This window comes from Jaculus jaculus, chromosome 5, assembly GCF_020740685.1.
Source record: "Jaculus jaculus isolate mJacJac1 chromosome 5, mJacJac1.mat.Y.cur, whole genome shotgun sequence".
In the NCBI taxonomy this organism is placed as follows: Eukaryota; Metazoa; Chordata; class Mammalia; order Rodentia; family Dipodidae; genus Jaculus; species Jaculus jaculus.
The window spans coordinates 37,538,560-37,555,932 of record NC_059106.1 but is presented as its reverse complement, the minus strand read 5'-3'; the positions used below and the strand labels follow the sequence as shown (position 1 = coordinate 37,555,932).

Here is a 17,373-nt window from a genome sequence, read left to right as displayed (position 1 = left end):
CTAAGTCTAGGGCTTGCTGTTTTGAGGGTCCTGACAAGTAGGAATTCAGCTTCTAGCTTCCTAGAGAAAAAAAGAGACCAGTTGCAGAAAGTAGATTTGTCTGGAATCAAGGATGGGCCCTGAAGTAAGGCACTACCTTGGTCTTACCTACCTAGTGGAACTGGGTGTAGGAAACACTTTACACAATGCTATAGAGCCTCACTCCTGGTTGACCAGTTCAACTTCTCTCTTGAAATATGAGAAAGCTGAGGGAAGATGTCAGGCTCTCCTCAACAGTTTCTAGGTGGGATCATGGTGCTTGCTGACATTCAGCCCATCTATCATGTCTTCTGTTTCTATGCTCCAGGGCAGCTGTGGGCCGTCTCCAGGCTGCATCCAGATGCCTAAACACAGAGCTAGAGAATGAGAGAGACCTACAGTCAAAAATCACTGCCATTCTAAAGCAGAGCCAGTAAGTCTGCATGAGCAAGGATGAGTGGGCTTCGCATTTAGTTCCTGGTTAGTTAGCAAACACAGATCTCAAAGCAGCATGTGGGTTAACTCCTACTTTAAGGGCTAAGAATAAAAAGCCACTGGGCATGGTGGTGCACACCTTTATTCCCAGCACTCAGGAGGCAGAAGTAGGATTGCATGAGTTCCAGGCCACCGTGAGAACACACAGTGAATTCCAGGTCGCCCTGGGCTAGAACGAGACCCTACCTTGAAAAACCAAAAAAGAATAAAAAGCCAACACAGTTTGCTCTTCTTCAAGCTGCTTATAAATTGAAAGGTAACATGTTGGGCTGGAGAGATGGCTTAACAGTTAAGGCACTTGCCTGCAAAGCCTAAGAACTCATGTTCAAATCTCCAGGTCCCACATAAGCCAGACAGTTTCTCCATGGAGGTCCTATCCCAGATCTCTGAACCCTTAGCCACGGTAAACAGCAAGTGGTCTCTTGTTTGCAAGGAACACCATGTGGCACATTGAGATCGAGAAGGGGAAATTTGAAGATGTCCAGAAGCGTAGCCAAGAGGAGGCAGAAGCCAGGCAGAAGCACCTCCAGGCACATGCAGCCCAGCAGCTCTTCAGGGAGAAAAAGGCCTTGGAGAAGGCAGAGAAGAACCAGCTGCTGAGGGCCCGGTAAGTGACACCAGGTCCAGTCTTGTAGTCCTGCCAATCCCTCTGCCTTCTTCACCAGGGCTCACAGCTCCTCTCTCTACATATGCACCACTGGTCCTGCCCATGCTCCCTGCCCCTGCCTGCCCAGTACTACGTGCACACAGTTACTAGTGACCAGCATCAATGAAACCAACAGACCCTTCCCCTGCACACTCCCTCTTCCCTGTCTGGCCAGGCAATTCTCTGGCACACCCGACATCTGGCTCTTCTTGTGTCCACCCTGAACTTTGAAGTATTCAAGCTCAGTTCCCACATGTTCCTTGGGGTAACTTCTGTCTCTATTCAACCAGACTCACTACCAGAAGTTTCAGGGCCATTGGACCTCATTCTTCCAAGCCTTATACCAAGCCTTTCTTCTCTGGATACCCCAGACTTGTGCTGCACATCATACTCGCCTGACCCCTTCTTTATGTATCTCCACCTTCATCTAGCTGCCCTGCTCTGAGCAGGAGCCAGCTTCCCCCTGACCTTCCCCACCTGCCACTATGCCCAGCTCATTGCCATATCTGCTGCTTCCTATAGATTCTGGCTGCTGGTTATGAGCACTCAAGGACCTCATCCTGCACTGTCTCCTCTTCCTCACTCACTTTCTGCTGCTCTGTGATCTTGTCCCTCTCTATATCATCATCTTTGCTGGCCCCTTCCCATGTCAGACCCCTGTCCAGCCTGGACAAGACCCTGCTTTTTTAGAGAATCCCTCACACCAGGGGTACCAGTGGCACTTTTTTTTTCAAGCTAGGATCTCACTCTAGCCCACGCTGATCTGGAATTTGCTATGTAGTCTCAAGGTGGCCTTGAACTCACAGTGATCCTCCCACCTCTGCCTCCCAAGTGCTGGGATTAAAGGTGTGCACCAACATGCCTGGCCTCAGTAGCACTTAAAAAAATATTTTATTATTTCCAAGGAGAGCAAGAAAGAGAATGGGCATACCAGGACTTCTAGCCACTGTAAACAAACTCCAAGTGCATGGGCCATTCTGTGCATCTGTCTTTATGTGGGTACTGGGGAATCAAACCTGGTTAGTTAGGCTTTGCAGGCAAGTACCTTAACTGCTGAGCCATCTCTCCAGCCCCACTCAATAGAATTTTTAACATCTATGTCACCCATGATTCCAGGCCTGTCTAGAATTCCTTAGTCCTAACTTTGCCTGAGCCTGTACAAGATGGTCACTAGGTGTAGGAGTCACAGTAGGCATAGTTTTAAGTGGCCTGTGTTCCAGCAAGTGTATCATGTGACATGACACTGGTTCCATTCTCTACCCCACATCACTGCAGGAAGTCCTTGCATGTCCAGAGGGAGCTGGGGATGAGACACCAGAGGCTAGTAGAAGATACCCAGAGAAACCACAAGATCGCAGTGAAGTTCCTGAAGGCCTCCCTGGGACGGTAGGGTCTCCTGTTGAATCTGTCTCTGTCAATGTCCTTGAGGTATCCAGGACTGTGGTTCCCTTGTTTTTAGTTGGAAAATACTCAGTGAAGTCATCACCAAGCCATTTGGAAACCAATAGATGTACAGTTTTAATTCTAAATTGTTTGTGTTCACAGGAGGACCATGAGACACAAGGAAGCCCTTAGGGTCCAGAGAACATCCCCAGCTACCTGTCCCCATAGCCTGGTTGTGGGTGCCAGGGCCTGTCCCATTTTACTGTCGCCTTTCATTATTCTCTTGGTGGAAGTGACCAGCACATAAGGCTCCCACATGTCTGTGTTCACAAACATCACCTTAGCATATTGCTTCCTCCAGAATTCGGGAGAAAGAGAAGAAGGAGGAGCTAGAGTCCCGCGAGCACATGAAGCGTCGCATGGATGCTGTACTAGCACTGAAGAGCAACATCACTGCCAGCCGTGTAAGTGCCTCCCCACCACCTGACCCTTAGGCACAGCACCACACTCTCTGGCTTGTCCAGCTAGCTGGCCATCATACTAGGTCCTGCTTCCGTGAACCAGACCATATCCTCAGTTTCCTGCCAAGGACCAACCAGCCTGCTCAGCTGCTCCCTGCAAGTTCACCATGCCTCCATCATAGGCTTCCTAGCTGAGCTGTGTGCAGGGGCCCTAGTCCAGCAGGAAGGAAACAGCCCAGCCCTGCTCTCAGAGGACATCATCTCAAGGAGAGAGTTGTGATGGAGCCAGCACTTGGGCTAGGGTTTGGGTTAGGTAGGAAGGTGATGTGGAAAAGAGCTGGACACACTGCTATGAAGGTTCAGACAGAAGGGAACAGAGAGGATGGTCAGCTATATAGACTTCCATGCCCCAGGGGCCCCCAGAACTGCATGATGGGTGAGAAACACATGGAGAGTTACAGATGTTTGCAAACTGTCTACCACAGATATCAGCATTAGCTTAAGGACATCCATTCAAAAGAAAGGTCTACATGTCAGTGTGTGCAAAAAGAAAGGTCTACAGGTCAGTGTGTACATGCATGTGCTGGTGCTATGACTTCAGAGTTGCCTATTTCCAGGAAACACTGAAGAAGTTTCAGGCCTGGGGCCAGGCCAGGACGGTGCTGGCTAAGCAGAAGGCCTGTGCTGAGAAGGAAGCAATCCTGTCCCAAGGTGGGGATGCATTCAAGCACCTTTTCCATCAACGAAAGCACCAGGAGCTGGAGGCCCAAAGGCGGTGAGGGCTAGGAGGCACCTGCTCAGCCAGTGGATGCAGTGGACCAAAGGGCTTGAGCCTCATCCCATCAAAAGCAGCGATGGGATGTGGGAAGAAAGTTCCAGTAATCCACGACCTTCGCCTCTGACTCTGGCATTTTCAGACTTCTGTAGAGGCTCTTGTTGGGGCTAGGAAATTTCTTTCCTTATTGTTTATTTGTTTGTCTGGAAACAGATCTGAGAGAGATCTAGAATATGGGCATGCCAGGGCCTTCTTGCTCCTGCAAACCAACTTCAGACCCATGCCACTTTATGAATCTAGCTTTAAGTAGGTACTGGAGGATCAAACCTGGGACAGCAGGCTTTGCAAGCAAGCACTTTTAACCCCTGAGCTAACTCCCCAGCCCCCTCACTCCTTCTCAGCTTGGCTTCCTGGTTCTGTGGGATTTTCAGGACACTGTGGCACCCTGCTCTTGGGAGGATGCCAGGGGCTCATCCTTCACATGTTACCCTTTGGCTTTACTCTCTGGTTTCCCCCAAGTCAGTGCTCAATGTTGCCTCTGTGGTCCCACGATGGTGGTAGGGGTGGGAAGTGAGTTTCCTGAGTCCAGGGTTTCTTTTTTCTTTTAGTATATTTTATTTATTTATTTGAGAAAGAAAGAGGCAGAGAGTGAGAGAGAGAGAAAAAAAATGGGCGTGCCAGGGCCTCCAAGCGGTACAAATGAACTCCAGATGCATGTCCTTGCACATCTGGCTTACATGGGTCCTGGAGAATCAAACCAGGATCCTTTGGCTTTGTAGGCAAATGCCTTAACCACTAAGCCATCTCTCCAACCCCCACTTTTTAAAATATATTTTTTTTATTTATTTGAGAAAGAGAGAGAGAGAGAAGAGTCCAGGGTTTCTAAAGAGGACTGCCTCAAATCTGTCCTTTTCTACCTTGCACAGCATGCTCTGGTAACTTCCACTTAACTAGTTTCTTGGTGCCTCTGTTTAAAGCTGCCATCATTTTAGAGTGTCTAACCCTTTCCCTTCTACAGCATCTACCTGATTTGTGGCCTGCTGACTCTCTCACTGGGGGCACCCTTCTCCTGCCTCCCTCTCTCAATATCTCTCTCTCTCTCTCTCTTTCAGTTCCTTACAGTTTTTCTGCTTTCTGTATGTCCCCACATTTGATCTGGTATAGGTTTCAGGGACCTAGTGAGTAAGATGTCCCCAAGCCCTGTTGCTGCCCTTGCTTTGTGTCTCAGCCGGGACCCCCCGCTGTCAACCTAGAAACTAGGGTGGAGCAGCTTATGAGGGCCCGGGTTTATTGTGGGGACTTACAGATTAAGCTGGGAACAAAAGGACAGAACTGGACGGGACAAGGGCAAGACTGGACAGAACAAGCAAGGCAGAGCTCTGTCACTCTAGTGACTGCTAGGTACTCAGCTTGTAGGTGCTGAGAAAGGGGCACCTACTCTTGTCTGAGAAGTGCTTTCCATAGGGCCTTTGAGGAGGAACAGAAGCTCCGGAAACAGGAGATAGTAAGTAAGATTTTGAAAGAGGAAGCTGAGGAGGAAAATCGGAAGAAGAAACAGCATCTCCCTACCAAAACCAAAGACCGATGGACTCTGCGAGACAAGACCTGGAACTACATCTCCGACTTCTGTGAAGAGAAGACCTCTGCCATGACCACCAACAGCCTGCTGGTAAGCAGAAAACTTCTGTTTTTCAGGTTGAGGTTATACACTTAAGGGTAGAGGTTGGAAGAACTGAGGGCCCCTGTGTGAGGAGACTGACCAAGGTCACCAGGGCCATAGCCCTGCAGCACCCAGCAGGGCACCCTGTACACCCTTAGCAAAGTCGCCTCTCAGGTAAGTACACTAATCAATGGTGCTACTGGAGCTCTGGAAAGTTGCCTCTTTGATATTGGGGCAAGTCCTTCCCCCTGTCCTTAGATACAGAGTTGGGTCAGTCCCAAAAGGAGAGACCTGTGTGGCCAGAGTCTACCCACTGCCAGGTATCCCTAATGGGAGTCCATGGAGACTGTAGCATTCCTTTCACTCACTTGTACCCAGGGCCTGCTCTGAGAAGATGTCCTGTGGAGACAATACCCACATAGGGGAAGATTTGTTTCTAACTCACCCCTCCCTGAGATTATAGGGCAGGGACATTGTCTCCTCCTTTGCCCAGAATCCTCCTTTGTACTCTACATCAACTGCTACCTCAGGCTGCTTGATCTTTGGCCTTTGGGAGTCTTCCTGTCTGTCAGAGCACATCATAGACCTTTTCCCGCTTCCCAGCTCCCTGTGCTAGGTGGAACCTCTGCTCTTCTCTACTCCTCACCTTGGGACTCATTGGAGCCTTTGCACTTGCCCTCCACTGAGGGAATGCTCTCTCTGTACCACTGCAGAGCTGCAGCGTTCTTTCTTCTGAGAGACCTTCCCAGCCACTCCTGAGTCACTTTCCCTCTGTTCCTATACAACTTCAGTCTGTTCTGCTGGAAATAGGTCCCATGGTTTGTAATGACTATTTCCTGTCCTCCAGGAGGAAGAGCCCTGGCTTGTCCAGTGCCCACTGCAGGCTCAGTACATAGCCAAAGCAACTCAGATGAGGCTTGACCCCCAAAACAGTTCTAGACCAGCACCACTGTCCTTTCTGGGTCTGCACAGGATTTCTCAGATCTGGTTGTCATCAAGAAAAGTCACTGGGGGCTGGAGAGATGGCTTAGTGGTTAAGGTGTTTGTCTGCAAAGCCAAAGGATCCCAGTTTGATTCTCCAGGACCCACTTAAGCCAGATGCACAAGGGGGCACATGCATCTGGAGTTCATTTGCAGTGGATGGAGGCCCTGACACACCCATTCTGTCTCTCTCCCTCTCTCTCTCTCTCTCTTTCTCTCTCTCTCTCTCTCTTCCTCTTTCTCTCTCAAATAAGCAAATAAATTGAAAATATTCTAAAAAAAATTAGAAAAAAGATAATTCAATACAATGAGTACTACAATGGAATGCTGGAGAGGCTTAGCAGCTAAGGTGCTTGTTTGCAAAGCCTAAGGACCTAGGTTTGATTTCCCAGTATCCATGTAAGCCAGATGCAGTGGCTGGAGGTCCTGGTGCACTCATTCTCTCTATCTGCCCCCCTTCTCCAATAAATAAATAAATAAATAAATAAATAAATAATTTTTTAAATAGGTGTTATGTTTTAAGTGGAAAAGTTACAAGGCTTGCATGTACCATTGTCTCTGCATAAAAGAATGATGTGGCATTGTCAGGCCAAGTGCCCTGTAGAGCTCCAAGGAGTTTTGTCTTCTGATCAATGCTATCTCCGATTTTGAAATCAACATGTCTTATATAAGGAAAAAGTTTAGAGGCAAGTTTGAAAGGAAGAATCAGGTAGACATCTCCAGCAGGAAGTAGAGTTCTTATTCTGAGGTCACAAAGGGACACCTCACATTTCAGCAGTCCTGAGACTGGAAACGTGAAGTGTACTGGTAGCTTTTTTTCAGGGGCTTTAATCTAGCAGAGAGGGTGGACAGAGTGGGGGATGAAGGAGTGATGGAAGCAAACTTCTTTCATCTGGGATAGCCCGCCAGCTCCCCCAGGTCCTAAGTCAACAGTCTGCTTTCTTTCAAAGATGGTGGGGGTGGGGGGAGTTTTATGATCTCCAGAAAGACTCCTTGGGTCCAGGAGTTACTTGCTGAATGCCCAAGAACTTCAATGAAGAGGTCTGTTGACCTTGCTAACTCCTTCATCTTGCTTCATTGCTTTCTTGATAACAGGAGAATGAAATGGCAATATGCCCCAAAGCCAGCTGTCTACAGGCAACCACCTCCAATGAGTCTATGCAGGGCATCCTGGGAACCGTCAGTGCAGAGGAGATTCTGGCTGAGCCAGAGATCCCGGGGCTGTGGACTGAAGACTACAAGACATACCAGGTAACAGCTTTCCTGCTCCAGATCTTTTGCAGAGGCCAATCCCTGCTCTACACCTGGGGTTCTAAAACCACTTCTTGCTGCCACTGACCACTTCCTTCTGTGCCTGCTATTATTTCCTCCAAACAGCAAGTCTTTCTGTTCCTCCCAGAATCCCTAAGGGAGCTGACATGTGTATAATAATCCTAGATGCCCCCACTGCCTGGCTCCTTATCACTGAGGCCTCAGTGGTAAGCCACGCATTGCAGTGTACAGTTGGGAGGAGCAGAAGGGCTTGAATGTTGCATTGCTCTGCTTACTATCAAGGAAACATTTCCAGGAAAAAAAAAGGGGGGGGGGAGGGCACGGGTTGAACCTTCTAAGGAATGTGCCCCTGTCCAAAGTGCTGGTCCTCTGCATGACCAAGGTGATGGCTTCAGCTTGTGAGAGGCAAGGCTGTGGCTCCATCTCCCGGGCCCACCCCTCTCAGTTTCTGTACAAATCAAACCATCACTGATATCTGGACAAAGCCACTTGGTTCTGGCAATGAAGAAGACAGGCCGGGCTGGCAATTCCACTCTAAAACCAGCAGGGAGGTGATGGGTGCAGGCAGGTACCAGACACTTTCCACCCTGGCAAGCTAAAGTGATCACTGGTGACATGGGCAGCCAAGGACCCAAGCATAGTCCTCACAATGTCAAAAGGAAACTCTCAGGCCCATCTTGGATTACAACACTCTCAGTTGCTAACATCAGTTAATGAGATGGCCTGGTTTACACCAACATTACCACTCGGGAAGATTGGATTCTGAAAACTACTTCAAAAACCTTCTCTTTCCCTTACTCAACAATCTAGAACATTCCCTTCTGCTGTTATTTCCCAGAAATCTGAGTTCAATATGTTTCTGATTTTCTTCCTTTCATTTCTCTCTGTGTGAAGTATGGCATCTCTATCTTATTCATGAGATAAGATGAAGCTGGGCCCATCAGAGTAATTTTCTGCCCTGCTGGTAGCCACAGCACTTTATAAGCTGTTAAGCCTTAAGCCCTCATGGGCCTTTGTCTCTGTGAACCCAAGGTGCCCAAAGAGGATATGGACAGAAAGCCTGTGGGTGGGACCAAGATGGACAAGGACATCCTGGCCCGCACTATGGAGCGTCTGCGCAGTGGGGTGGTCCACAAACAGGTGGTGTCTGGGCGGGAGTTCAAGGGCCGCCCCTTCAACAGCAAACCTGAGCTCATCCACTTCAAGGTGAGCCTTCCCTCTGGTACAGCTTTGGTGCTGGGGTGTATGGGCTGGGAGGGCAGGCTAAGGAGCAGGAAGCACCTAGGTGCTTCTTAAAGGGAAAGGCCTGGACTCTTGGGAAGGGGGTGGTAGGGCCCTTGCTGCTGGGCAGATTCCAGCTTCATGAGAAGTGGCTCCAAGTAGCCCATGCCCATACAACACACATCTGCTGGCTAGTGTCAGCAGGCACAAAGCAGGTGAGGCCACAGTAGGTAGCTTGAGCTTCTTTTCTTTCTCCTACTCTACCTGTTCTCCAAAAACCTCATGTCTGTGAGGGAGAAGTTCTCACAAGATGGACCCTCCACTGCCCTTCCTGTACTCCCAGAAGACCTTTCTCAATTCATGGGAAACCTGAGGATTCCTTCTCTGCAGAGGATCCTTAGCCTCTCATGCATTAATGTCCAAGTGAATCACTCACTGGCACTCCTCCCTGCCTACTCTTGAGGCTGTTGCTAGAGAGCCTGGCATCATGACATCTTCTCCAACTCTGTAGGACTTTGATATTGGCAAGGTGTACAAGAAGAAAATCACGTTGATCAACGCCAGCTACACAATCAACTACTGCAAGCTAGTGGGTGTAGAGGAGAGCCTGCGGGATTTCATCCATATTGAGTGAGTCTGCTACAAAGTTTGGATGTCTAGCCACGGACCAGCTTTCCTTACAGAGTAGGGCAATGAAGTCATGAAGGCCAGCTCAGTCCTCCCTGTTACAGCCACGCTTTTGGCAGGCTGTCCACGTTTCCTCTCATTCTCATTTGCACTGTGGTAGTTCCCCTTAGAGCTGGTGACTTCTCGCTATTTCTCACTATTTCCTGAACTGTAACTCACTATATTCTCACCATTTCCTGAACTGTAACTTAGTTTTCTCTTTGAGCCATTATGTATTTATTTATTTCCTGTTCATCTCTTTATCCTCCTCCACTTATATGTATGTGGTCACTTCTTTGCTGGCCTTTTAAATATCATTATCTTTGTAGTTCCCACTTGATGCTTTTCTGTTTTTCCCATTTTTCATTTTTGCTGTGGTTTCTGTGGTGTCTCCTCTTGTCTTCTGATCCTTGCCATCTAGCCTTCATCTTTGTTTGTATTTTTGTTTGGTTTGGTTTTTAAGGTCTCACTCTAGTCTGGGCTGACCTGGAATTCACTATGTAGTCTCAGGGTGGCCTTTAACTCACAACAGTCTTCCTACCTCTGTGCCCTGAGTGCTGGGATTAAAGGCATATGCCATCATGCCCAGTTCTTTTTGTATTTTTTAAATATTTTATTGATTGATTGATTGATTGATAAGAAGAGGGAGACAGAGGAGAGAAAAAGAGAGAATGGGCATTCCAGGGCCTCCAGTCAATGCAAATGAATTCCAGATGCATGCACCACATTATGTATCTGGCTTTATGTGGGCTCTAGAGGATCAAACCCAGGTCATTAGTCTTTTCAGGCAAGCACCTTAACTGCTGAGCTATCTCTCCAGCCCCTTTGTACTTTTTGAGACAGGAACTCACTATGTAGTCCAAGATAGCCTCAAACATGCAATCTTCTTGCCTCAGATTCCCAAGTAGCTGGCACTACAGGTGTGTTCCACTGCATCCAGCTTATGGGCAAGTCTGGAGGTCCCCAGTGGCTTGAACATTCATAGCTCAAGAATGCCCACTTCTGCTAGTGTGTGATGTGAGATTTCGTTACTAGAGAGACAGAAAGAGGCAGAGAGAGAGAGAGAATGGGCATGGCAGGGCCTTCAGCCACTGCAAACAAACACCAGATGTGTGCACCCTCTTGTTTGCATGTGTGACATTATGTGCTTACATCACTGTGCGTCTGTCTTATGTGGGACCTGGTGATTCAAACATGAGTTCTTAGGCTTCCAGCCTGTAATGTGCAATTTTTAAAGTAGGGGTTCAGGGCTGGAGAGATGGCTTAGCAGTTAAGGCGCTTGCCTACAAAGCCAAAGGACCAAGGTTCAATTCTCCAGACCTACATAAGCCAGATGCACAAGGTGATGCATGCGTCCAGAGTTTGTTTGCAGCATCTGGAGGCCCTGGTGCACGCATCCTCCCTCCTTCTCTCTCTCTCTCTCTCTCTCTCTCTCTCTCTCTCTCTCTCTTTCTAAAACAAATAAAAACAAAATATTTAAGAAAGAAAGGAAGAAGGAAAGAAAGGCAGGCTAAGGAGGGTTATTAAGTCACTTGCCTATGAAGTCTAAGGACCCAGGTTAGATTCCCCAGAACTCACATTAACCATTAACCAGATGCACATGGTGGTGCATATGTCTGGAGTTTGTTTACAGTGGCTAATGGACCTGGCATGCCTTTTCTTTCTTTCTTAAAAAAATAAAAGGGGGCCTGGAGAGATGGCTTAGCGGTAGCGCTTGCCTGTGAAGCCTAAGGACACTGGTTCAAGGCTCGATTCCCCAGGACCCATGTTAGCCAGATGCACAAGGGGGTGCTTGCATCTGGAGTTCATTTGCAGTGGTTGGAAGCCCTGGCGCGCCCATTCTCTCTCTCTGCCTTTTTCTCTCTCTGTCTGTCACTCTCAAATAAATAAATAAAAATTAACAAACAAAAAAAATTAAAAAATAAAAGTGGGGGTTCAAATGGGTGAGATCATAACTCTCACCTTCTCTGCTCAGACTTCAGGGGTCCTCACCTTCTCCAGGGTTCTGAGGCTGCTGTTGAGGGTATATGCTCCCAGATGCCCTCTCCTGTGAACAGTGCTGGCTGACAGGGCTCTCTGATCAGCATTTTCCACTTAAGATATACTGTCCTTTGGGGAGCTGAGTGGAAGTGGGTAATAGGATCTTTGTTCCCCTGTTCCCTCTTTCTGCAGTTTTGCAGAATCTCCTAGCCATCTGCTGGAAATTGGTATTTATTTTACCCTCTGTGATAATTTGGATCTCTGTCATCTGGCATGTTGAGTCACTTACTCTTGTTGGCCTGCAGGGTTTCAGGAGGTTGTCTGGAGAGCCCAGGTGGTCACTGTTTCTTCAGCTGCTCCAGAGCCCTCTTCCCCAGGCCAGGATTAGTTTATCTCCACTCTTGGTAGTGTCATACATTCCTATCTTCAGTGTGGGGGGAGGGGGAAGGTTTGCTGCTATGATTGTGATTCTCTGGAAGGTTCCTCTATTTCCACCTGGCTGCTGTGATAGCCCTGCCCCTCAGTGTCCTGCATTCTTACTGCAGTGCCTGGTCTGATTGATTTTCTTTAGACTCATTTGGGCTTCTTGGAGCTGAGGGTTGAGGTACTTGAGCATTTCTGTGAACCTCTCAGCCCTAGTCCCCAAACACCACTTCTCCCCATTCCTCGGCTTTGCCCCATTCTTTCCATGTGAAACCTTCCCATTGCACTCTCCCTCTTCTCCCTGTCCTGATGGCACCTGCTTCATACTCACCATCTTGTCTAGTCAGGCAGTGTGTGAGGTGTCGCCAGCTCACTGGTCTCTTCAGCTGTGTTTAACCGGCTGTTGAAGCTGCTGACTGCGTGTCTTGTTTCAGTGCTGCGTTTCTTATTTCTAAAAATTCCAAGTTCTTTTTCAGATGAGCTGGCATTTCTTGGCAGTGTCTTTCTTTTATCCTGCCTGTAACTCTATTTTTATGGCTTTACCATTTTTTTTTCCCTAGGTAGGGTCTTGCTGTAGCTCAGGCTGACCTAGAATTCATTCTGTATTCTCAGGGTGGCCTTGAACTCACAGCAGTCCTCTTACCTCTGCCTCCTGAGTGCTGGGATTAAAGGCGTGCGCCACCATGCCCAGCGGCTTTACCATTTTAACCACACATCTTTTAGTGGCTCAGCTCAATAGTTTATTGGGTGAAGCTCCTAGAGCTTGGACCTGTTTCTCACTGAGTTGGTTCATGCCCACCACACATGTGTGTGATCTTGGGTTGTTATCCTATCAGTGGTGTGTCTCCATCCATGGAGATTCTGTGTAGTCTAGCATCAAAATGCTTCTTCCTCGCCAGTGTGGTGGTGCATGCCTTTAATCCCAGCACTCAGGAGGCAGAGGTAGGAGGATCACCATGAGTTTGAGGCCACCCTGAAACTACAGAATGAATTCCAAGTCAGCCTGGGCTAGAGTGAGACCCAACCTCAAAAGAAAAAAAATGCTTCTTCCTCATCAGAAAAATTTTAGACTTCCTTCTACCTTGTGCCATGGGGACATTGCCAAGCAAGATGAAGTTTGTATTAAATTTTAAATTGTGGGCTAGGATTATGGCTCAATGGTTGAGGTGTTTGCCTGCAGAGCTTCACAACCTGGATTCTGCTCCCCAATGCCCACGTGGAACCAGATGCATGGGGTAGCACATGCAGCAGCTGGAGGCCTGGCATACCCATCCTCTCTGTCTCTCTTCTCTGTGTCACTTTGTGCTAAAAATAAAATAAAATAAAAAATTAAATGCTTGTGCATTTCCAAACCAAGCAAATTACATAAAATCCAATACTGTGAAAATAGGCCTGGTATTGTAAGGAATTCTGTAAGGAGACTCTTTCTCTCAGCCAGGATCCAGAACAGGACAGACTCCTATCTCAGCTCCCTGGGTTTAGGGCTATTTTATTGGGTGGCTCAACTCACAGCCCTTCCTCCCTCCTCCATGTTGGTATTAGAATCTACTATCCTTAATCCCAAACCTGACACATGTCCCCAAGGTACCATGGCCATACTTACCCCCCAGCATTCCAAACCTCTGAATTGGATCCCTGGGAACTTACATCATTCTCTTGCTGGTTCACTCACTAGACAATCAAAGATTACTTGGAGCTGGGCATGGTAACACGCACCTTTAATCTCAACACTTGGGAGGTAGAGGGAGGAGGACTGATGTAAATTCGAGGCCAGCCTGGGACTACAGAATGAGTTCTAGGTTAGCCTGGGCTAGAGACTCCACATTCAAAAGAAAAGAAAGAAAGAAAGAAAGAAAGAAAGAAAGAAAGAAAGAAAGAAAGAAGGAAGGAAGGAAGGAAGGAAGGAAGGAAGGAAGGAAGGAAGGAAGGAAGGAAGGAAAGAAACTTGGGTACCTCCTGTTCACTAGAGAATGAGATCAGCAGGAAACACAGCAGACCTGGAGCTGCTAGTGGCCATGACATCTGAGCAGAGCCAGAGCCATGGTGCCTAAGACACATGGGAGGGTAGGAATCCAAAAGGTCCAACTGAGTATATGGTGAGCATCCACCTTCGCAGTGACCTAACCCATGTGCTTTGAATCCCTATACCCACAGCTTTGACCCTCCTGGCCCCATGTCAGCTGGGATGTCCTGTGAAGTACTCGTCACTTTCAAGCCCATGGTGAGTCAAAGGGGTCCTGTGTTTACTATTTTTTCTAAAAAAAAAAAAATTCATCATCATCTTGAAATGCCAGCCAAATTACATGGGAGCTCCAGCTCACCAGCTGGCAGTGTGGTAACTGTTCTCTCACCTGTGTAGCTCTCAGTGGGATGTGAAGCACATTTCCACACGCCTGCTCATGTGAGGCTCCTCCTGGGTGTGCTCTGAGGAGTGACATTTGTTTGGTAGTAGTCAGGCCCCACCTGTGGTTATACAGAGGCTGCCTGTGTAACTGAGTCATTATAGGAGTTTATGGTGGACGGGATTATTTTGTTTTTTAGGTAAACAAAGATCTGGAAGGAAATGTCTCATTTTTGGCTCAGACGGGTGAATTTTCTGTTCCATTGAAATGTTCAACGAAGAAATGTTGTGTAAGTTTGAAGATATCTAGCCTGGCTGGGAGCTGTAGTAAGAGGTGGGCACTTGGGAGTGTGGAGAGCATGGGGCCAGAGCTTGGTTTGGTAGCAACCAGGCTCCTACTTGGATCTTGGGTGGGAAACCTAATGTGTTCTGAAAAGGTGAGTGCTTGGATGGGCGTGGTGGCACACACCTTTAATCCCAGCCCTTAGGAGGCAGAGGTAGGAGGAACCCCATGAGTTCAAGACCACCCTGGGACTACATAGTGAATCCCAGGTCAGCCTGAGCTAGAGTGAGACCCTACTTCAAAAAAACAAAAATAAAAACAAACAAAAAAATTAAGGTAAGTATTCAGAGCTGGAAATTTCCAGACAAGTCTTGCTCTGTATGAAAGCCAGATCTTTTCCTGCAGGACAAAGGAGACAGGTTTCATCTGAAACTCCCAGTCCTTTGTGCATCCAATATGGTGTGCCCCAGAGCACTTTCAACATCTGCCATATCAGTTTTATCTTTATATCATCTATTTAGTTTATATTTTATTTATTTATTCATTTATTTATGAGAGAGAGTGAGTTTGGGCACCCCAGGGCCTCCTGCCACTGTAAACAAACTCTAGATGCATATGTCACATTGTGCATCTGGCTTTACATGGTACTAGGGAATTGGACCCAGGCTGGCAGTCTTTGCAAGCGAGTGCCTTAATCATCTCTCAAACCCCCATTTCTTTAAAAAAAAAAAAAAAGACATTTTTTATTTATTTGAGAGAGGGAGACAGAGGTAGAGAATATGGTTGTGCCAGGGCCTCTTACTGCTGCAAATGAACTCCAGATGCACGTGTCACTTTGTACATCTGGCTGAACATGCATACAGGAAAATTGAACCTGGGTCATCAAGCTTTGCAAACAAGCACCTTTAGCCAGTGAGCCATTCTCCAGCCCCATACCACCCATTTTGAAGACCCACTTTGCTGAGCAAGATGACACGTCTTTAGTCTCAGCACTTGGGAAACAGAAGTAGGAGGATCACCATGAATTTGAGGCTACCCTGGAACTACAGAATGAGTTCCATCTCAGCCTGGACTAAAGTGGGACCCTACCTGAAAAAAAAAAAAAAAAAAAGCCACTTCTAAGTAAATTACCAATATAATACTGAACACCCTTACCAAAAAAAAAAAAAATCCAAAGGAGAAAGTGTGGTGGGGAGGGAATTAACATGGGATTTTTTTTATAATCATGGAAAATGCTAATAAAAATTTTAAAAAAAATCCTTGGGGAGACTTCCGGTTAAGATGGCGGTGTAGGTACCACGCCAAAGCAGCCTGGGGGGGGAAAGACCAAAAAAAAACTCAGCAAAATACACACTTTTACTAAAAAGTGAGGTGTATAGGAAGTTGAGGCGGCAGTGGAGAAGTGGAAGAGTTATAGAGCATCCAGAGCCTGCACAGGCGGGAACAGCGGCTCCGGGGCGGCTCGGCTACCCGCCGCAACCGCGGAGCGGCAGAAAACCGCCGGACTCTCGGCTCGAGCCGCAGGACAAGCCAGGTGCGGGATTTTCCCCTCACACCGCGCTCTCCGCAACTCGGGAAATGTGAGGGGAGAGCGGCAGCGAGCAACGGAGGGGGGAGCAGACCGCGAGGTAAAAGCACACGTGGAGAAGCGATACAACCAGAGCAGCCCCGGCTCCCTCCTCTCCCCCGCCGCCGCCTGAACCCAGCTCCAGCGAACACAGCAGCGGCCCGGGACCCGGCCACGCCAACTTGGGCTGACGGCGGGACCCAAGCAGGAGCAGAATTCGGCAGCAACTTCAGCGGCTCCAGCACCGGTACCAGTGGCCCCAGCAGCAGTGGACCCAGGAGCGGCAGCAGTGACAGATCCCGCAGCAGCGGCTTCGGGGTGAGCAGCGGCGGTGGACACGGCAACAGCAGCTTCAGCAGCGGTGGGGGCTCCGGGGGTGGCATCTACAACAGCTGCAGAGGCGGCAGCAGCGGCTCAGTTTGCCCCGTAGGAAAAGCAAGTGCCCAGCTCCAGAAATCAGAACAGCAGCCCGACGACCCAGGCAGCAACTTGACTGAGACCACAATCACCCAAGGTAACTGGGATTGCACCAGGGAAGGGTCTCACTTGGTCACAAGCTGACTTGGATCCCTCAACAGACCAGAAATCTAAACCTCTTTGTTGATAGAGGATCTGGTCATTATAATAACTACTCTTGCATACATACTCGGGGCTGTTTTTGATGGAATGGGTACAGTGTTTAGCTAAATTTTAGAATCTACCAGTATATTATTCCACTCAGCCTGCTTGAATACTCCTATAGCAGGGAAACTCAACCCCTAAGAACATCTTTGTAGATACTCTGAGAGTCTTAAGAGCCACACCTAATACCTTAAGGTCCTACCCTGAAAATATATTACATCAAATCAATTGATACAGCTAAGAATACACAGCTAGCTAGAAAATCCAAGCATTAACTTAATCCAAGATGCAAAAATATATACATTATAACACAAGAAACACTAAAAAGCAAGACGATATAAATCCACCTAAAAGTATTAATGCATCAGAAATGTCCTCCAGTGAGAAAGAGTTAGAGGAAATGCCTGAGAAAGAGTTCAAAAGAATAATTATAAATATGTTCAAAGAGGTCAAAGAACACATGAAAACAATCAAAGAAGAAATCAAAGAGGAAATCAAAGAGGAAATCAAAGGAATCAAAGAAGAGGCAGGACACCAATTTAATGAAATAAAGAAGGCAATACAAGACATAAATAGAGAA

At 47.7% G+C, this 17,373-nt stretch overlaps 1 protein-coding gene across 1 annotated transcript in view; it reads left to right on the top strand.

The window, feature by feature from the left end:
* Positions 1 to 17,373, top strand: part of Cfap74 (cilia and flagella associated protein 74) — a 78,317-nt gene that overhangs the window by 15,431 nt on the left and 45,513 nt on the right. The window contains exons 6-16 of the mRNA XM_045150701.1: positions 347 to 451; positions 947 to 1,120; positions 2,435 to 2,545; positions 2,904 to 3,006; positions 3,621 to 3,778; positions 5,243 to 5,447; positions 7,515 to 7,670; positions 8,724 to 8,897; positions 9,424 to 9,542; positions 14,136 to 14,202; positions 14,523 to 14,612. Coding sequence (XP_045006636.1) covers positions 347 to 451; positions 947 to 1,120; positions 2,435 to 2,545; positions 2,904 to 3,006; positions 3,621 to 3,778; positions 5,243 to 5,447; positions 7,515 to 7,670; positions 8,724 to 8,897; positions 9,424 to 9,542; positions 14,136 to 14,202; positions 14,523 to 14,612 — 1,462 coding nt within the window. The remainder of the gene's footprint in view (positions 1 to 346; positions 452 to 946; positions 1,121 to 2,434; positions 2,546 to 2,903; positions 3,007 to 3,620; positions 3,779 to 5,242; positions 5,448 to 7,514; positions 7,671 to 8,723; positions 8,898 to 9,423; positions 9,543 to 14,135; positions 14,203 to 14,522; positions 14,613 to 17,373) is intronic.